The 21,120-nt window shown below is 45.3% G+C and overlaps 3 protein-coding genes across 4 annotated transcripts; 2 read left to right on the top strand and 1 right to left on the bottom strand.

Moving 5' to 3' along the window:
* Nucleotides 1-8,808: 8,808 nt before the first annotated feature.
* Nucleotides 8,809-9,670, top strand: LOC124668389 (late histone H1-like). The gene has a single exon (XM_047205543.1). It carries the CDS (start codon nucleotides 8,809-8,811, stop codon nucleotides 9,475-9,477), a length of 669 nt encoding a protein of 222 aa, XP_047061499.1. The 3' UTR covers nucleotides 9,478-9,670.
* Nucleotides 9,671-10,161: 491 nt separating this feature from the next.
* On the bottom strand, nucleotides 10,162-13,621 carry LOC124668401 (protein CYCLOPS-like). The gene is made up of 12 exons (XM_047205552.1): nucleotides 13,509-13,621; nucleotides 13,161-13,402; nucleotides 12,865-12,911; nucleotides 12,425-12,562; nucleotides 12,243-12,291; nucleotides 12,101-12,153; nucleotides 11,354-12,000; nucleotides 11,175-11,221; nucleotides 11,044-11,089; nucleotides 10,812-10,860; nucleotides 10,388-10,516; nucleotides 10,162-10,282 (listed from the first exon to the last, which is right to left on the bottom strand). Exons 2-12 carry the CDS (start codon nucleotides 13,353-13,355, stop codon nucleotides 10,162-10,164), a joined length of 1,521 nt encoding a protein of 506 aa, XP_047061508.1. The 5' UTR covers nucleotides 13,356-13,402; nucleotides 13,509-13,621.
* A 2,792-nt stretch (nucleotides 13,622-16,413) lies between these two features.
* On the top strand, nucleotides 16,414-18,768 carry LOC124668411 (superoxide dismutase [Fe] 1, chloroplastic-like). 2 transcript variants are annotated; one of them, XM_047205558.1, is made up of 8 exons: nucleotides 16,414-16,611; nucleotides 16,891-17,106; nucleotides 17,178-17,372; nucleotides 17,454-17,625; nucleotides 17,738-17,856; nucleotides 18,040-18,066; nucleotides 18,156-18,179; nucleotides 18,264-18,768. In XM_047205558.1, exons 1-8 carry the CDS (start codon nucleotides 16,441-16,443, stop codon nucleotides 18,516-18,518), a joined length of 1,179 nt encoding a protein of 392 aa, XP_047061514.1. In that variant the 5' UTR covers nucleotides 16,414-16,440; the 3' UTR covers nucleotides 18,519-18,768. The 2 variants fall into 2 exon arrangements, with proteins under 2 accessions (XP_047061514.1, XP_047061521.1); XM_047205565.1 differs by having other exon boundaries at nucleotides 16,414-16,596.
* The last annotated feature ends 2,352 nt before the right edge of the window (nucleotides 18,769-21,120 follow it).

The raw sequence follows: 21,120 nt of genomic DNA on the forward strand, positions 1-21,120 counted from the left end.
TCGAAAGAAAAAAGCAAGTGACCAATTTTGAGGTGCCAAAAAAAACTCCAAGAAAAGAAAGTTGATTGCACATAGAGGATGACATGCGGGTCCCATTTAGCGACAGCGGTCTCAACGTTTCCAAGGCGGCAAGGGATCAAAAGAAAAAGGAAGTAGCCGTGAAATCGGGGGTCAAAAAAAATCCAAGAATAGAAAGAATTTTGGTTCATAGAGGATGACATGCGGGACCCATGATCCTGCATCGTAAACGGCTCGATCGGAGAACGTTGAACGAGATGGCGCGATCGAGAAAAAAACAATGCCGCAGAGGCTGCCATCCGGGCCCTACATCCCTCGGCGGTGCGGATTTGCGTTGACTCGGCCGGCGAACCCGAGAATTCGCGATGCACCACGTCCCGGGCCACCATACGCGACGTTTTGGCCGCTTTCGTCGGGCTAGGTGGCCTCAAAAACGAGAAAAAAAAAAGTTTTGACATGCACCACGGAGGGACCAAAATCGTCGGCCATGGTACACCAGCAACCACGGCGCGACTTCAACTTCGTCGGCCATGGCAACTTTTCTTGTAGTGTTTACACATGTATTTTAGTTTTAGTTTTATGGTTGACACTCCTCCCAACCTTTTGCTTACACAAGCCATGGCTAACCGAATCCTCGGGTGCCTTCCAACATTCACATACCATGAAGGAGTGTCTATTTGCAAAATTCGAGTTTGCTTATCGATAGATCAGAGGCAAAACACGTGAAGAGAATTATTAATGAAGGTTAATTAATTGGGGCTGGGAACCCCGTTGCCGACTCTTTTTGCAAAATTATTGGATAAGCGGATGTGCCACTAGTCCATTATGAAAGTCCGTCGAGAGTAAATGACAAGATTGAAAGATAAACACCACATACTTCCTCATGAGCTATAAAACATCAACACAAATTGAGAAGCATTTTGAAGATTTAAAGGTAGCACATGAAGTATTTACTTGGAATGGCAGAAAATACCACATAGTAGGTAGTTATGGTGGACACAAATGGCATAGGTTTTGGCTCAAGGTTTTGGATGCACGAGAAGCATTTCCTCTCGGTACAAGGATTTGGCTAGCAAGGTTGTTTGAAGCAAACACAAGTATGAACCGGTACAGCAAAACTTACATAAGAACATATTGCAAGCATTATAAAACTCTACACCTGTCTTCCTTGTTGCTCAAACACTTTTACCAGAAAATATCTAGACCTTAGAGAGACCAATCATGCAAACCAGTTTAAACAAGCTCTACGGTATTTCTCCACTAATAGGTTTAAACTACATGATGCAAGAGAAACATGATCTACTTGAGAGATCAAAACAATTGCCAAGTATCAAATTATCCAAGACAATATGAAGCATTTTCTGTTTCCAACCAAATAGCAATAAATGCAATAGCTTCCAACTTTTGTCATTGAACATTAAAAGTAAAACGAAGAACACAAGTGTTCATATGAAAAAGCGGAGCGTGTATCTCTCCCAAACAAGGATTGCTAGGATCCAATCTTATTCAAACAAAAACAAAAATAAAAGCACACAGACGCTCCAAGTAAAGCACATAAGATGTGACCGAATAAAAATATAGTTTCAATAGAAGAACTCGATAAGTTGATGAAGAAGGGGATGCCTTGGGCATCCCCAAGCTTAGACGCTTGAGTCTTCTTGAAATATGCAGGGATGAACCACGGGGGCATCCCCAAGCTTAGACTTTTCACTCTTCTTGATCATATATCATCCTCCTGTCTAGACCCTTGAAAACTTCCTTCACACCAAACTTCTCATAAACTTCATTAGAGGAGTTAGTACTCAAAAGCCTTTAATCCACCTTGGCCCTGTAGTGACACATTGCAAGAACTCAATAAAACATTAGCTATAGCTCTCCACGTCTAGAAAGCCTCACTTAAAGTCCACAAGAGACAATGCAAAAAAAACAGAGACAGAATCTGTCAAAACAGAACAGCCAGTAAACACGAATTTTTAAGAGGTACTTCCGTTGCTCAAATCAGAAAACTCAAAACTAATGAAAGTTGCGTACGTATCTGAGGATCACTCACGTAAATTGGCAGCATTTTTCCGAGTTACCTACGGAGAATCATACCCAGATTCGTGACGAAGCAAGAAATCTATTTCTCGCGCGAAATCCAAATCTAGCATCAACCTTCTATTAGAGACTTCACTTGGCACAACATTTCAATAAAATAAAGATAAGGAGAGGTTGCTACAGTAGTAGCAACTTCCAAAACACAACAAAACAGTAGCAAAATAAAGACATGGGTTATCTCCCAAGAAGTGCTTTCTTTATAGCCATTAAGATGGGCTCAGCAGTTTTAATGATGCACTCGCAAGAAATAAGAGTTGAAGCAAAAGAGAGCATCAAGAAGCAAATTCAAAAAACATTTAAGTCTAACCCACTTCCTGCGCATAGGAATCTTGTACACAAATAAATTCATGAAGAACAAAGTGACAAGCATAAGAAGATAAAACAAGAGTAACTTCAAAATTTTAAGCATATAGAGAGGTGTTTTGGTACCATGAAAATTTCTAAAACCATATTTTCCTCTCTCATAATAATTTTCAGTAGCTTAATGAACAAACTCAACAACATAACTATCACATACAGCATGATTTTCATGATTCACAAACACATAATTTTTATCAAGCTCAGAAATAATAGGATTAAAACTTTCAAACCCACTTTTATCAATAATATAACAAGATGATTGATCAATCTTAAAAGATATGGGACTCATAGATAAAGTCAAGAACTCTCCAATCCCATTTTCATTAGTAGTACAATTAATATTATCAAGTAACATAGGACCATCATCTAGAGATTTATCATAAACATTTACCAAACAAAACTCTTTAGTACCATGCATTTCGACATCAGGCACAAACAAAGCATTATCATAAAATTTATCAAAGTAGCATGGATTATCATAAATAACAGTAGCATAATTATTCTCACAAGTTTTACTCATAGGGAATATTTCAAGAGAATCCACAGGAACATAACATTCATCCGTCTTTGGTAAGCATGGAGGACAATCAAATAGTGTAAGAGATAAAGAGTTACTCTCATTAGAAGGTTGGCATGGGTAGCTAATCCATTCTTCCTCCTGTTGTTCATCACTCTCCTCTTCTTTTTCATCCAATGAGCTTTCAGGTTCATCAATTTCCTCCTCTTTTTCATCCAATGAGCTTTCAGGTTCATCAATTTCTTCTTCCACTGGGTTCCCGCAAATTGTGAGTGCATTCTTGTGCATTAATGAGTCTCTCTTTATAATCAATGATATAAGGATTATCACTGTAGCTTTCTATGCAAAAATTAAGAATAGAAGAGACATAATCTTTAAGGTCCTTACAAACAGCACAAGTTTCATAATTTTTAGCAATGAAGGATTCGATCTCAGAAGCTCCCATAAACAAAACAAATTGTTCTACCTCTTCGAACCCAAAATGAATATAGCTATTCCAATTATAGTTCTTAATTAACACTTCCTCACTAAAGCCACATTGAAATTTAAGATGTTTAGTATCCTGTTTAGAGCAACATGCTTTATATCATGGCGTTTAAGCAAGATCTTAGCAATTGTATTCAGTTTTTCTATCACAGCACTCATAACTTTACCCGTTCTTGATTCTCTATAATTATTATATAATTCAATAAGATCCAAATAGGTTGTAGGTTCTCCCATAGCAACAGTTTTTAATTTTTAGGTTTTTCAATTTTTTATGGATTTTTGGGTATATGGAGAAAATAAAACAAGACAAAAACAAATTAGGAAGAAGTAAACTAAGCAAAATAATACTAGACAGAAATAAACTAAGCAAAACAAAATAAAATAAAACAAAAACAGAGAGAGAGGTAGAGTGTACTCCCCAGGTGAACTTATGAGTAGAGCTATGCCTCCCCGGCAACGGCGCCAGAAAATAGTCTTGATAACCCACAAGTATAGGGGATCGCAACGAGTCTTCGAGGGAAGTAAAACCCAAATTTATTGATTCGACACAAGGGGAGGTAAAGAATACTTATAAGCCTTAACAACTGAGTCGTCAATTCAGCTGCACCTGGAAAAGCACTAGTAACAGGGGTGATGTGAAAGTAGCAGTGATATGAGAGCAGTAATAATAGTAACACATCAGCAGTAACAGTAATATGAGAGCAATGACACCAGAAAATAGTTGATACTACTTCCAATGACATGTAGAACGAGTATATGATGATGAAAGATGGACCGGGGTTCCCAGCTATCTACACTAGTGATAACTCTCCAATAACAAGTGTTGGGTGAACAAATTACAGCTTGGGCAATTGATAGGATTGAAATAGCATTAAGACAGAACATCAAGATCATTAATCATGTAGGCATGTTTTCCATATATAGTCATACGTGCTCGCAATGAGAAACTTGTACAACATCTTATGTCCTACCAGCCGGTGGCAGCCGGGCCTCTAGGGAATCTACTGGAAATTAAGGTACTCCTTTTAATAGAGCACCGGAGCAAAGCATTAACACTCCGTGAAAACATGTGATCCTCATATCTAAGCCTTCCCCTCCAGCTTGTCCCAATTTCTGTCACTTTGGGGCCTTTGGTTCCGGACATAGACATGTGCATACAACTTGTACATACAATCTAAGCAATAAGTATAGAGCTTAAATCTAAGATCATGCCACTCGGGCCCTAGTGACAAGCATTAAACACAACAAGATTGCAGCAACAATAACTTCATAAACTTTATAGATAGACTAATCATAATGTAACAATCCATCGGATCCCGACAAACACAACACCGATTACATCAGATGAATCTCAATCATGTAAGGCAGCTCATGAGATCATTGTATTGAAGTACATGGGGGAGAGAATACCAACTAGCTACAGCTAGAACCCGTAGTCCATGGGGGAACTACTCACGGAGCATGATGGAGGCGGTGGCGTTGATGGAGATGACTTCCGGAGGCACTTCCCCGTCCCGGCAGGGTGCCGGAACAGAGACTTCTGTCCCCCGAATTGGAGTTTCGCGATGGTGGCGGTGCCCCTGAAGTCTTTCTGGAGTTTCGTCAATTGGTATCGATGTTTTAGGTCGAGACGGCTTAAATAGGCGAAGAGTCGGAGTCAGAGGGGCCACGGGGCCTCCTCACACTAGGGCGGCGCGCCCCCCTCCTAGGCCGCGCCGGCCACACGTGTGGGGCCTCCAGGGCACCCCTCTGGTCCCCTCTGACTTTCTGGAAGGTTCCGGGAAAAATAAGATGTTTGGCGTTGATTTCGTCCAATTCCGAGAATATTGCCCGAACAGCCTTTCTGGAACCAAAAACGACAGAAAACAGAACCGGCACTTCGGTATCTTGTTAATAGGTTAGTTCCGGAAAACGCATAAAAACATTATAAAGTGCAAGCAAAACATGTAAGTATTGTCATAAAACAAGCATGGAACATCAGAAATTGTAGGTACGTTGGAGACGTATCAGGACTCACCACTACCCTCTCCATCCTTGGTTTCGGCCTCCGTAGGGGCACCAAGGGAGGTCTTATCCACAATAGGAGTGACAACCTCGGTAGTGGTGGTAGGAGGGATATGAGGTTTATTGGCTTGTATAAAGCTCATCATCATCTCCCTTAATTCACTCATGGAGTCATTCATCGAGGAGATTGACGATTTCATCTCCTTAATGTCCTCCATGGATGCGGGCTCCGAACTAGCAACCCCCTCTTCGGCCATACTCTTTTAGGCGGTAAAGCCCGAATAAGAATTACCAATTGAAAGGATCGTATGACACCTAGAGGGGGGGGTGAATAGGTGTAATCTCAAATTTTAATTCTTTTTCAAATTAGGCTTGACACGAAGGTAAATTCTCTACATATGCAACTAAGTGAATTCACCTATATGAAAAGATACAAGCAACAACAAGTAGTAAAGGTGGTGAGAGGATAGAGGTAACCGAGGTGGAGCACACGGAGAGACGATGATATGATTCCCGTAGTTCCTTCCTTGTAAAGGGAAGTACGTCTACGTTTGGAGGGGTGTGGTTCCACGAAGGCCAACCAACGACACGGAGGCTCGCCCAGTTCTCCGGTGAGCAACACCACAAAGGCCTAGCCCACGCTCCACTAAGCGGTTGCCTTGAGGTCGCAACCGGCACCTTTACACAAAGCTTGGGGCACACATCCACAACCAAATTGGAGGCTCCCAACATGTAACCACAAAGCTTTACACGAAGAGTAGCTTCGGGGTCACCTCACAAAGATCCACTAAGAATGTTGATGAAACACAAATTCCTTTAGTGGACGAGTATAGATCTAGGTTATCTCTACCAAATCCTCAAGTATGGTGGAGTTTGAGTGGAGGAGTAGAGAGATCTAGGCGTTTTGAGCTCAGCAATGGTGGTCTCAGATTTGGTATTTTCGTTGGTCAAAACCATTTGGGAAGAAGAGTCTTTTATACCCCGGAGGGGATCCTGCCGTTGGAGATGGTGTGACCGGTAGTACCGGCCAGGTTGGGCCGGTACTACCGGCCGTGGTCGATGCGGCGCGCAGAGACGGAGGCGACATGGCGCGTAGGGGAGGAGCCGCGGGCCGGGGGAGGGGGGGGAGACCGGAGGCTCCGGCTAAGGTACCGTTCCGGGTACCGCCGAGGCGCCCCAACCCCCTGGACCATCTCTGTGAGCAAGAGCCGCTTAGCGGTACCGCGAGCGGTACCACGCCCGGAGGCTCCGGCCGTGGACAAGCCGGTGGTACCGCCGGCGCCTCCGGCTGCTCGCCCATCCTCTCCATTTCCTTCTCCTTTTTTCTTTTCTTTCTTCCTTTGTTCCTTCTTTTCTTTCTTCCATCTAAGCTCGAATATGAAGATCATTTCATTTCCTGGAAATAATAACTTCAAGCTCTTCAACTTTTGGGCATAATGATCATTGCTACACCTTCAATTCTTATACAAAATAATTAGTTAAATATAACCATTGTCATCAACACCAAAATCACTTACTTAAGGAGATATGTTCTTTCAGGGAGGCCGACCCGATCCTCTACAACGAAGTTTCGTTGCCAGGCGGGTGGCGGCTGAGCCAGGCCAGGGTGCCGGTGCCTCCAGCGCTCGTCGACGGACCGACTTTCAAGGCGAAGGTGCGCCGATGGCTTCAGTTTCTCCCGCCGGCGCCGCGCCAGGATCGCAGCTATCACCGACACTATTTCTAGCGCACGTTCTTCGCATGGGAGCACGAGGCTCACCGCGCAACAGCCGTTTGTCCGGGATTTCCATCACGACGAGGACTACGGCAAGTCGGAAATCGTCCCCGAGGGGTACGACGAGGACGCGACCACCGCCGAGGCCCTCCGCTTGTCAAAGCTGGAGGAGGACGCGCTCTGGAGCTAGGAGCCTGGCATGGACGACGTGCTCCGGCTTAGCGCGCTCGTGGCGGAGCACCAGGCGAAGCTGCTGCCGCCTCCACCGCTACCTCCTCACGCGCCGCCGCTGGCTCAGTGGGGTGGCTAGATGGTCCCGCTGCCACCGCAGCAGTAGGTGCCTCGGGCCTACCCTGAGTACCCTGCTTGGCCGCAGCAGGGCCCGTGGACATTGCCAACGATAGTCGACCTCACCGAGGACGACGACGAGGACTAGTAGTGGGCGGTGGAGACATCGCTGCTGGCGAATAGCCCTGCCGACGGTCGTAGTAGTACTTTTTTTCTTCGAATTTGACTATGTAAATTAATTATCTTTTTATGCAATGGAAAAATTTAAAATGCCCACTAAATTCATTTTAATATTTAAAATAGCTTTCACCCGCGCACGTCGATAGGGCTGCCGCCCATGGCGCACATCTGTGCTGCCCCACTGGATTACGCACACGGCCGTGGCGCACATCACATTGCGCCACGGGTGAGGGAACATTATTGGCCCGATATGCGTGGCGCAGACCCCTGCGCCACGTGTAGGCCAGCTTTGGTGCGCCATGGGTGGGCCTTTTCCTACTAGTGGCAGCGGCGTGATTGCCAGCTGTTTGGTTGAGCTCATAGGAATAGCACCTCGTAGGCAAAGGACGACACCATCTCAAGAAGGCATCGGCTTCAAAATCCACTTCCTTCTCACCACCGTGGTGAGGTTGGGAAGCAAAGGAGAGGCTTATCCCGAATCGATGCCTACCATCCACTAACTTGGATCTTGTCACTGGAGCGTAGAGAGATGCACCGCATCCATTCTCCCCCTCCCCACCAATGCTGGTCGGGAGAAAAAGAGGCGAATCACCGGGAGGTCGCCATTCTCCCCTCGCCGCCAGGAGAGCTTCGATATCTTGGCTTCTGCACAGGCGTCGTAGATCCACCGCTGCTACTTTATTGAAGAAGATGGTATCGCCTCTTCTCCCGCTCGCCTCTGACCAGAGGAGCCACAGCAGCAGAGGCATACACCACGGATAAGATCCATGACACCACCTCCGACATACTACCCGACAACACCACCTAAAACTACTTCTAAACTACTCCGACACCCTTCCAAGACACACTTCAGCCAGCTATTGCAGCGGAGCGGCCGTCGGCGGCCCGGTCAACGGCGGGCGACTGTCAAGACGACAAGGTGGAGGGAGAGAGCCCAGTTTGCTTATCAAATAGCAGAAAAACACACAGATTTTGTTGGCGCCAATTCCCTATCGGTTTTCCCGCCACGCGCGTCTCTCTCACTTATAAACCTCCCCCATGACTCCTCTCTCTCTCATCCCATCCCCTCCGCCGCAATCCAGACCCAGACAGATCGCCGGATCCACGAGCAGAGAGAGTTCGGCCGGATCCCACCCATCTCACCATGGTGGTCGCGCTCGGCCCCGGCCGGTTCTACGGCAGCGGCCTCCCTCGTCCACGCATCTTCCCCGGTGACCGCGTCGACCCGCCGGCGCCCGTCACCGACGCGCTCCTCTGCTGGGCGCGCGAGGCGCACTGGTCCATGGGCGGCCTCGGCGCCAAGCGCCTCCGCCTGCAGGGCCGCATCGAGGGCAACCTCGTCAAGCTCCGCCGCACCGCGCGCCGCGACGCCAAGGCCCGCGCCGCCGGGGAGAAGCCCGACGCCTCCCTCGACGCGCTCGGGTCAGACGACGACGAGGAGTCGGACAAGGAGGAGGTCGAGGCCCAGGAGCGGGCCCTCCGGCGGGAGGTCGTCGACGACGAGGAGGACGACGGCTCCAGCGAGTCGGAGGACGAGGAGTTGGTGGCGCTCGTCACCATAGCCGCCGCCGCCAAGAGGAAGCGCGCCAGGAAGCTCGTCGACGAGTTCGACCGCATCGCGCCGCAGAAGAAGAAGCAGAAGGTCGCGGCCGTCACTCCTCCTGCCAAGGCCTCCCCAAAGACCAAGGCTGCTGCTGCAGCTCCCGTGAAGGCGTCACTGAAGAAGAAGGTGGCTGATGCTAAGACCTCACCGAAGAGGAAGGCTGCGGAGGCGCCGGCGGCAAGGAGGACCTCGCCGAGGTCCAAGCACTGACCAACCGGTGCGCCTTCAGATGTGCAATTCATTTTCTTGATGTGTCTGAATTCTGATCGGTAGCTCGAGCGATTGGGGAGTGGTCTTGGAGATGCTAGTTGCTATATGTTCGGTGAATTGTTGGAATGAAATGTAATGCAGTGCTTCTATATATCTGAATCAAATCCTTTTGAAATATATCTGATCAATGTTGAAGTTAAACCCTGAAAAATATATTGGTCCTGCCCTGGTTTCTGAAATCCAGCGTTTCTTGTTTATAAGTGCATAGTATTATCTAATTTTTTTGAATGAAATTTTAAGTGTTGCTTCTGTGAATCAAATCCCTTAGGACATTTCTGATCCAACTCTGGAATAATATTTTCTTGCAGCACTACTTTCAAACAATACAATCCTCCCCTTGTATATCTGAATTCTTCAGTTTCTTGATCTTGTTTGATTCTTCTAACATTTTCTGTCATCAGTTGAAGGTAACATGAATTGCAAATTTAATTCAGATGCAATTCCCAATCTGTTCTTGTTTGTACTAGTACATGTTAAAGCTTACAGTAGGAACATGGAACGAAAAGAATGGTACATTAAGGCCATCAACTACAATTGGGTGTATATCTGTATCTAGGAAGCAGTGACTCTTTAAATGTCCGCTGCTATTTAGTATATGATGAAGCGCCGCAAGGAATAGGTGATTCATGAGGCGGAATTGGAGGCCATGCGTTCAATCTCCTCTTGCAGCCGCTCCTTCTCTTCTGCCATTTCTTCATTTTGCTGCTGAAGGTCCTCGATCTGCTTCGTCTGTTCAGAATCCTTCCTGCAATTACATAGAGAATTAAGGATAACTGCGTATTCTGAAGTAAAAATAAGGCTAGTAAAATCTTGATAAAAGATTAGGATTGTTCTCGGACATTCTACTCACCGATTCATGAATGACAAGTTAAGCTTTAGCGATCTGACTTCCTTCTCTAGATTTTCACATCGCTTAAGTACTGCTTGCATGTCAGATGGTATTACTGGTGTGGAACTTCTTTCCTTCGCTTCTGCCATTCTGAACGATAACAAGTTAATAACATTACCCAACAAGGCTTCCTCTATGAGAAAGATGACTCAATTTGCTCGAGAGCATCCTCCAACTTTAATTTTGCCCTAGAGCTGTTCAAAGGTTCTGGAATAGAATGGTTAATCAAGCCTAGAGAACTTCTATCCAGAGGGGTCCTAACTCCTAACAGTATCATTTGGATTGGAGCACATTCCTTAAACTGGTTCTTGCCATTGTGCTTACTAGATAGCAGAAAAACACATTACATATAGAAAAACATTTCATCCAGATTGCATTGACATACTTGCGTGTGCGCTCAACCCTGCGCTTCTTTGTAGGATCTCCTCTATCAACTGCAGAAGGAAACCATTTAGGGCTTTCAGTGATTAATAATTGATTTAGTACTATGTAAGCTGCAGAATATGATCTTTCAATTCTTATGTTTCATCTAATCTAAAGCACATATCTAGTAAGTAACTCTTTGCAGTTACGCTGAAGAATTGGTGCTCAAAAGGGAAGTTGATTGTCGGGTTTACCTGCTTGTTCTGATGAGATGGATCCCATTCTAGTCAGGGTCACTCTCTGTCAATGATCAAAATGAAAAGATTAACATCGTTGGCTAAGAGATGGAACTTCAAATTCTCCAGGAAGCTGAATTAGGTATTACCTTTTTATCATCCTTCAAATTATCTTGTAGTACCTTCCCTATGTATTCTGTGTACCGTTGATAAATAAATACAGTGTTATTCACCCTTCATGATGGTATGACATTTTAGTCTAGATATCAGGAAGTGATGTAAGTAGAGATTTGGTGTAGCTTAGGGCTAAGTGTGTTGATAGAATTACCTTTTCCTGTTGATCTACAGTCAGCTGTCCCATTTGCAGCATTTCTTCTAGTGCTCTCGCACGCAGACAGTGCTTGCCCCATGGGTCGTAGTTCATCGCATACCTCAAATCCGGCTGATTGAGCCGTCATAGCTGTAGACGATCCACTCTGTGAAGGCTCTCTAGACGCCGCACTGATCCAAATTTGGTTTGCTGGAGTAACAAAGTTCCCGGCATTTAGTTCTGTGGGTCCCTCAACTTCAGGAAATACCAGGGAGTCCTGAACATGGGAAGTTGCCACCAGTGGGAAGATATCTGCTCCTCCAAGAGTGTTGTGTTGAAACTGCTGATTGTCGTAAAACCCAAACGAATTGCCATGCGGGATGTCCTTGTTGGTATGGCTACCGTGCTTCTTGCGCTCGAGTGTATCCTTGAGCATGCTCACCACTGAGGTAACAGTATCCTGCGGTACCATATGTGGACTATCCAAAGGGGACGTCGATGAACACGAGGGACTTACAAATGTTGAAGTCTGAATGAGAGTGTTGCCCATTGGGGCACCATTTGTTGCATTTGTGTTTGTAAAATCTAGTCTCAACTGGTTAGCTGCTCTCGTTGTTCCCACGGTTATTGGTGGCACGTTAGTTTGCATTGCAGCATACCGCCTTCTGCAAAAGATGGCCATATTTCAGACACAATTGAACTAAGAATCACAGAACTCAGGTAGGAAGGTAATGATGCACATGTCACTGGAAATTCAGTTCATACCTTAGTTCTGAAGATCTGCTTCTGGTCATTGGTTGAGTGCAGTGAAACCAGGTCTGTATATGAACAAATACCACCAAATACCGATTAGAACTTTATCCATGTAGCTCTAATTATCTAGTAACTGGGTAATGCAATAGCAAACCTTCGCCAAGAGTAGATCACTGGCTTGCATTCCTTTCTCTGCTGCATTCCTGGTGTATGATAAACAAACAAGTTGGTATTGCTTTAGATTTTATACATCTCTGACCATAAGATGATGATGACGACGATGGTTCATAAGATGCAATACTTGAGTAACTAAGAAAAGAAAGAAAGATACAGTACTTGAGCGATTGCTGGTTGTGGTTAATCGAGTATTCAGGATGAACTGCAGAATTCTCCGGAATCAAGTTGTCGCCGAGAAAATTTTGTCGACCAATCTCATGTTGTTGAGTAGGAAGGGCAGCTGCTTCTGATGATAACCTGTACAGATTAAACATGGTGTCATGTGGCACTTTACAGAGTTCTCATGGGTCATGTTCATAGCACAACAGAAAGTTCAGCATCATTTACATGTTATGTAGAAGAAATATCCTATTCCGAAAGAAATTTTGTAGACATGCCTACTGCAGTAGAACTGTCAACTCTTCTGTCACTTTTGTAAATTTTACATAGTTAAGCTGCTGAAACTAGCCAAGTGGTTTCACTTTGTGTAACACAGTTTTTTTTTGTCAATTCACGTTTACTGATATTATCTTCTGCACTACACTTCACTAGCATCTTACCTAGATGGCTGTCGAGGCCGATTATTCAGGTGACCGAAGCCTGGAATCTGTGAACGAAAAACCAGAATTTTAGGTGATAGATTTCAAGTAAAAGGTCAACCTGAGATAGTAATTAATCAGTCTAACTCCAAAAGATATTCTGGAAAACAATTACTATGTAACACCTGAAACAAGAAGATGACCCAATGAATGGTCTCAGTTTAAGTGAAAGAAAATTTCTTCTGAATATTGATGTATTTCACTTTTCATGCACTGAGAGAGAAAAATCGACAGAAAAAAACTTTCAGAATGCTTGCCTCTCCATTCATAAGCCAGCTGTTGAACAACTCCTCGCTGTCTTCTCTGAAACTTTGTGACATGTTTCTGAACCCCATCATCTCCATGCTTGGCGGTGCTGCCACTCCAATCGAGTTCTCCATCACTGCCTTCAGAAAGATCTCCTCGCTGGTGTTCCTGAACAGTTCAGACAGACCCCTGCCCTCCATCTCCATGAACCCCTTCTTAACTCACCCTCGCCTCTCCTGACGAAACACTTGATCTGATTGACCGAAATAGTTCCGAAAAGATGTCTTTAGTACTACTGCAGCAGTATAGTTTGTATACCCATAATGAAACAAATAAGATAATATAAGATAGAATCCCACCTAATACACCTGTTAAACTAGGAAACGTTACTTGGCAGAAGAAATCAAGCACAGAAGACATTTGTTCTAATTTAAATATAGCTGTAACTGGGACTAAACTAACTGATTGAGGTATCTTCCTGCAATGAGAGGCAAAGATTCCATAGCTCTCATTTTGTCTCATCATTGGCTTTTGGAGAGGTGCTCTAGAAGGCTTACATCAGACAGGTATGAACAGAAAAAACCGCACGCTACTTGAAATGGATGCCCTTTTCATCACGGTCAGCGAAAATTTCAATACAAAGATCAGACAAATCTTTCACATTTATTTTTGGGAATATTCTTGCAGAGTGCTATTTTTTCTCCAACCCATGATTTTCTTTCTTTTATTTAGGCACAAAGGCATATACAATGTTTGCATGCTTAGAACCATTTAATAGTATCAATCAGTGGATGGCCAGTCCAGGGTGAGGGGGTGACACAACATCAATGATGATTCATGGCAATATAATACAGTAGTACATGGTTTGTAATCAGTGGACGGCCAGTCCAGGAGAGCTGCTTACAAGGCACTACAGCGAATCATCTTTTATCGACCGGTCAGGTAAAACGACTGTTGCCTTGTTTAATCTTGGACGCCGAAACCCTTCTTCTGGAGTGTGGACATTTCTGCCGCCACCGGCTACGATTCATGGCTCCCCACCCCTTCCTAACCAAATCATACCCGTTAAGAAAGTGATCTTCCTGTTCAGGTCACCACATTCACCATTTTACTGATAATTGGGTAGTTTTCAAATCCGTTGCTTGCAGTGCAGGGGTATTGACTGGTGCAGAAGAAGGTAGGATCCAAAGTATGATCACACTGACACCGACCTTATTGTCTCCATTTCCGTTTAGAGTACAGGAGCTCTGACCAGGATCTCTCTCTCTCTACTCTTGCGTCCGGTCCAGGTACATCCGTCACTGAATGGACTCTGATGGCGAGGTTTCATTAGGTGGCATGTCAGCGTCATCTGCGATCGATGCCGCGGCGGCCGCGGAAGAGCGTCGTCTGTGAAACGGACCTCACCAATGTTTATTATAACTGCTGGCCGTCGCTGTGATCGCCGGCGGCCGATCCTGCCGGGTGCCGGCGCAAGGACGCGCTTCGCCGCCGACGACCCGGGATGGTTTCTTGTAAAGAACATTTCCCATGGCTGGCTAGCTAGCTGAAGAAATCTTCTGGGGAAAAATTCTCACGGCTGGCTGGCTGGAAGAAATCTTCTGAGCAGGCGAGGCGATCAGTTTAAAATCAGATCCGGTAAAAGTCTTTAGAGGAGGCCTGCGTTGAGTTTGTGCGTTCATACTTGTTTCCGTTTTCGGACAGGCAAGACGATAAAAGGTTGATTACGCCTTCATCTGGAAATGTTTATTGGGCCCATGTAGAAGTCAAAGTTTTTTTTTTTACGTAAGATCCATCTTTATTAAAGTAATAATGTTTATTAAGTGTACAAGGACTGGATCAGGAGAAAAACCAAGCCACAAATGACGGCCCGTTTGTAAAGGTGCTGAAGATCTAGCAAAATTATGAGCTTCTGTGTTGAAAGATCATTGTTCATGTACCACCCTGAAGTTGTTAAAATGCAGCGTCTCCAATCTCTTTCAAAATAAAACCATATGAAGCTAAGCTGCTATCATTGATTTCTCGCGAGAAGTTGATGTGTTTCTCAAAATGCCAAGCCCAAAAGTCATCGTGGTGGCTGACCATTCCCAACGGTATCGAACGGATAATCTCCACATCAATCGGCAAAAAAAATGCATTGAGCTACCGCAAGTTCCATGATCTGGATGACTGATCGACCAGCTGTGAAACACACACAGGCGGTGACTCTTTGATCAAATTGGTCGACACCGAGTGTCCCATGGTAACCATTTTTCTTCCCAGACCCTTGTTTGTTCCCCTGTCCCAATTCGCCTGACAAGCCTAAATCGAAGAGCATCCCTTCCTTCACTGATAGCGCACCAAATCTTGGATGGGCGCGAGCCTCTCAGCCGATAGAATGTCTTCATTTGGGTAGTAAATTGCTTCCCAAATTCGCGCACTTAGGGTATTTGGGCTCTAGTTAGTAGCCTTAGGCTTGGCGTGCCAATAGCGCCGGATTGAACAGACTCCATCAAATCTTGGTTTTGTCATTTCACTCCATGAAATCCATTGTGGTTTCCGTTTCCCTTGTTTAGAGCCCCACCAAAAACTTCTAATCATTGAGTTAATATACTCACACAATCCTCTCGGAAGTTTAAAGTAAGACATTGAGAAAGTGGGAATGGCTTGGATAACCGATTTGATAAGTACTCCTTTGCCACTGAAGATAAGAATATCTCCATCCAGCCCATGATATTGTTCCAAATTCTCTCTTTAATATATTTGAAAGCATCATTTACGGATTTCCCCACATCCGTTGGTACTCCCAAATACTTCTCCGACAAAGACTCATATTTTACCTCAAGAAGCAACTTGATCTCTTCTCGTATAAGATCAGGACATCCCCTTTCAAAGTGTATGGAAGATTTGCCAAAATTTATACGCTTCCTAGACGCCTGACAGTATACTTGCAAAACTCAGTGACCTCAGCTGCTGCACTAGAATTTACCTTGAAAAAAAAAACTATCATCTGCAACGAGTAGATGATTGACCGTGGGCACACTGGGCGCCACTTGGATGCCCACTAAATTTTCCGAGATTCCCCTACTCCCAAACAAAGTTTCTTGGATGTGGGCTTTTACTCGACACTTTTTGTGTCTTGTAGAATAGCTCTCGGCCTACTTAAGTGAGCCCATTATAAGCCCAAAACTTGCAACTAATTGAGCCCACTGCCCCAAACCCCGCGTCCATGGCCGCTTATCCCCTCCTCTGCTTCGTCTCCTTCCCCCAATTCTCAGTCAGCCACCTTCCTCTCTCCCCAAGCTCGCGTCCATGGCGTTCACCACACCGGCGGGGGTGGGAGGCGGCTTCCTCTCCCTGGCTCTCTCCTCCCCCTCGACCTCCAGCTCGGCCTCCTTCCTCCCCCTCCGCGCCGGCGGCGACTCCCGACGGCGCCGCTTGGCCATCCCACGGAGAGGAGGCGCCAGGGTAAGCTCTTCACACGTACTGCTCCTTGCCCCCCGACCCCGTACTATTCGTGGTTAGATACTGGAGCCACCGCAAAGAGCAGGGCTTCATGGCCTCTTGTTTGGTCATTCTCAACCCTCTGGAGCAAGTCAGTTGGTTTCATTCTTGGGTTCAGCTAAGATAGACATTTCAGGGAACAGCTCTGTCCGTGTGCAGATTATATTGTACTGTACTACTTACCGTTTTTAGATTTCAAAAGTCCCTACGATGTGTGATTTGATGTGGTGGAGTGACTGTATGTGCACATGTCAATAGGGACAGAGCTGGAGAAGATGTAATCTCCACATATCTCATTGTGCCGGTGAAGCGACCGCAGTGACTGAGGACGGTTCACACAATGCTGTTACCGATGCCGGCGCTGACCAAGCTGATGACACCAATGGTGATTCCACGGATGTGCCTGAGCCCCTGAACCCGGACGACGTTTCTTCGGTTTACTGGATAAAGCAGCAGCCTCTCCCTTATCCTACTGTAAGTACAAAGTACCGATGCACAAATATTGGTGCATAGAATGGGGTGACGGACAACGAGTTGTAATGTAGGATGCTCTGGAGCCGTACATAAGCAAGGAGACGGTGGAGCAGCACTGGGGAGTTCACCAGCACAAGCACGTGGAGAGGCTCAACGGCATGATCGGTGGCAGCGAGTGGGAAGGGATGTCGATTGGGCAGATGATGCTTGCCTCGTTCAACGAGGGCAGGGAGCCACCCCAAGCTCCCTTCTTCCATGCCGCACAGGTAGCACTCCATACTATATGGAACCATCTATCCTGGTTTTGTGTACGCTTTACATGCCTAATTCTTGGCCTTGCCTTGTAGATATGGAACCATGATTTCTATTGGCGATCAATGAAACCTGGCGGTGGGGGCAAGCCCCCGGAACGGCTTCTGAAGTTTGTAAACAGAGACTTTGGATCCTATGACGGCATGATCAAACAATTCATGGATGCTGCATTAACTCAATTTGGTTCTGGATGGGTTTGGCTTTCTTGTAAGTGACCCTAAAACCCTCATTTGTTAGCTTCGTGTACCAGTTTTAAACTTGCTCCGAGTGGCGTGAATGTGATGAACTGAACTGAACTCTGCTCTGTAACCTGTTCTAGACAAAGGGAGCAAGTTGCCTCATGTGAATTCAAAAAGCCCAATCCCATCTGACAATTATGGTAGGCTAGTCATCTCAAAGTCTCCAAATGCTATCAATCCCCTTGTATGGGGCCACTCTGTAAGTATTAACCTGCAACTGTTTCCCCCTACATCATGTAGTGTATACCATGTATTTCATTTTGGAAGATTTGTATTGCCTCTTATTTGTTCCTTTGATTTATATAAAACACTTGTCTCCCCATGCATACTGTATTCCACAGTTATCTGACATTCTTATCTGGCTATCTATTCTTCTTGGCAGCCACTCCTTGCTATCGATGTTTGGGAGGTATGTGCACATATTCCATTTTCTAATTTTCTATGCATTTTCCTTGATAAAAGTGAACTTTTCTAACAAATTCTCTGGCTTGGCAACAGCACGCGTACTACCTGGATTATGAGGTTAGATGCCAACGCTGCCCGTGATTGCCATTGTTTATATTTCCACATTCTCCGACTTAGTTTGTTCTGGTTACATGACTGCAGAATCGAAGGGCTGAGTACGTCTCTGCAGTTCTAGAGAAGCTTGTGTCATGGGAAATGGTGGAGTCCAGACTCCGGAAAGCCGTCCTGCGAGCAATAGAAAGAGATGGTCACACTAGCATGAAACAGCGAAGAAAGGAAATCCATGTCGGAGATGCAAGCACCAGCGGTGAGGCGAGAAGGCGACCAAGAAGTCAGGATCAGCAGGTCCCTTCCAGCGTGACAGTGATGCCGGCAGGTGAGGCTGTGCCAAATTGAGCTGCAAGGCTGGCAACTAGTATTATAGGCAGGCAGGTAGAGTCGCTGATCCCAAATCCTCTAGAACGGTAGTCTCTGAAGAACGTGCACTCCGCACTGCAGCCGGCACTTTGCTTGATGGTGACCGTTGTTGCATGATTTGCACGCCTCATTTTTTTTGTTAATGTTTGTCCAATAGGAGTGTAGCATGTATGAACCAGTTGAGCCTCCAAAGCAATGCTGGATAGGCTAAATTTTTGGTAAGTACCCTCAGGGTTTAACGTCCTGTATTGATAGGAGGCAGGACCTTGAGACTCTGGTCTTTGCGGAATTGGTAGAAGAGGAAAAACACTTTCTATCAACCTATGTCGTCTATCTATCTACGAGTTACTGGTACTCCTGTTATGTTGTCTTTGGCACTCATGGGCACATGTTATAAGTTACAACTCTGTTGTACTATTTCAATGTTGTCGTTTCTGGGCTGTTATGGGTGATTCCTGAACTATGCTTGTTCAAGTCTGCAATGAGGACATTCTACCCACGAGGAGGGTATCACAAGTACTTGTCTGACGATGAAGATCTCCGATTGACCGGCTGCTCTTCAATGCAGCCGAAAGCAGTATTCATTTGGCCATGCCGATAGATTTTTGTGCGAAATCAAAGTAATTTATCAGGCAATATTTGTGTACATGTTAACAGTTTGAATAAAGAGCGACGCCCTTTGTTCAGATTGAACGACACTTGACTCAACTTAACTACAATACCTATCTCAAAAATGCACCCCCTCGTCCTGAAAGAATACCCCTCTGGAGCCTGCTCTTTTTGAGCCCTCCTCTCCTAGTTCTTCTCGCCGGCCTCTCTCCCCCTCGCCGCCGGCAGCCATGGTGGCTGAGGGTGGGTGGGAGAGGGGTCTGGCTCCTTCTAGTCTTAGGGTTTCTAGTTTTTAGGTCTTCTCCGGCGAATAAAGAGTCGGCTAGATCCAGATCCGCCGGGGATGTTTCTCATGTTCTTCTTCCTCAGAAGCTTGGACGCGAGAAGGGCGACGGTGGCTCTTATGCTAGCACCTCGGTGCCGCATCCATGGAAAGATCCTGCTTCGGCTGGTCCTGCTCCTTCCACCCCCACCCCTTCTTGCTGCAATAAATTGCCTGTGTGGTGCTATATGGAAGCTCTTGTTGTTCTTGGCGCACCGTTGCGTTGCCTCACTGCCTAGAGAGCTCTTCAACGGGGGACTCATGCCGGCTGCGCTGCCTCGTCCCTGTATTCTATGGCTGAATGGCGGCCCTCGACCAGGAGTACTACCTCCTCTGGAGGCCCTCTTCTACCTAGCGCTGGAACTCGCTGTTGCTACGCCCCCAAGTGGCCCGTCCCCGGAGGTGTCGTCACAGTCGGCGCTGGTGGTTCTTCATCGGATTGGAGAGCGCCCCGAGCTACTTCCTCTCTAATCTCGGTGTGCTATGCCTCGAGGTCGCCGGCGACCGGTGGAGAAGGAGCCCAAGCACTTGATTGCTTTTTCCTATTTCTTGCTAGGGTACTTTCTGTAAAGTTCAATGTCTTTTCTTCAAATTCTAATTTTTCTACGACAAGAGATGCAAAAGGGCATTGTTGTAATTTATGTACCCACCGCTGTTAATGGATGCTTCCAGGCCTTTCGAGGCCGCACTTGTTAAAAAAAAGTTTGAATAAAGAGCTGCCATTTTCCCCTTAAAAAGTACATTCTTCTAGTCTAAACCCAATTTCTGGCTAAAAACAGTTTTTTTTCATGATCGAAGTATTGAAGAAATACCACATCAAAACACTCTAGCCCCGATTCTGAGGCAATCAAAAAAGAAGATAATGGTATTTTACCACGTTATGGTGGATATTGTGATTTTTCTCGAATAATGGAGCATTTTATCACGCTATGGTGGATATTGTGATTTTTCTCGAATAAAGGAGGCGACGAACGGTGGACTCTTTTTTTCCAACGCCACAAGAGCGATCATAAGGCGATCAACAAAAAAAAAGGTAAATATTTCCTTCAAATAAAATAGAGGACGAATAATGGAGGATTATTTTATCCTGATCGTGAGGCGATCAGCAGGATAAAAGAGGCGAGGAATAATAAACTACTTTTTCTTATGCCATGGTAGGCATAGGGAAACCGTTTTTCTTATGCCATGGTAGGCATGTGGAAACCGTTTAGATGATTAAGAAAAGAGGATAGTTGTAGCTTGGCAACATGCCGCACCGGTAGGGCTATCGTTAAGGGATCAATAATATAATATATTAATATTTCCATGATTAAAAGAGGCAAAAAAATAGAAGATATTTATCCAAAGTCACCGTAAAAGAAGCCACTCCAAATAATACAGGCCACCAACAATGCAACAATTTTCTATTCAACGACATGGTTGACATAGATAGGGCGATCAACTACACTAAGCAAGGATAACAAAATAATTTTTAGGTGACATAAAACCAACACAATCTTGATCAAGCATTATAAAGCATTATGAGCTGGGATCAAATTACTCTAAACATAGGCATGATAGATATAACTCGAACAATTGAACTTAGCAACTATGGTATAACATGAAGAGCAACTCAAACAAAGGATCATGAATAATAGTGCATTGAAATCA

This window comes from Lolium rigidum, chromosome 1 (genome assembly GCF_022539505.1).
Source record: "Lolium rigidum isolate FL_2022 chromosome 1, APGP_CSIRO_Lrig_0.1, whole genome shotgun sequence".
Lineage (NCBI taxonomy): Eukaryota > Viridiplantae > Streptophyta > Magnoliopsida > Poales > Poaceae > Lolium > Lolium rigidum.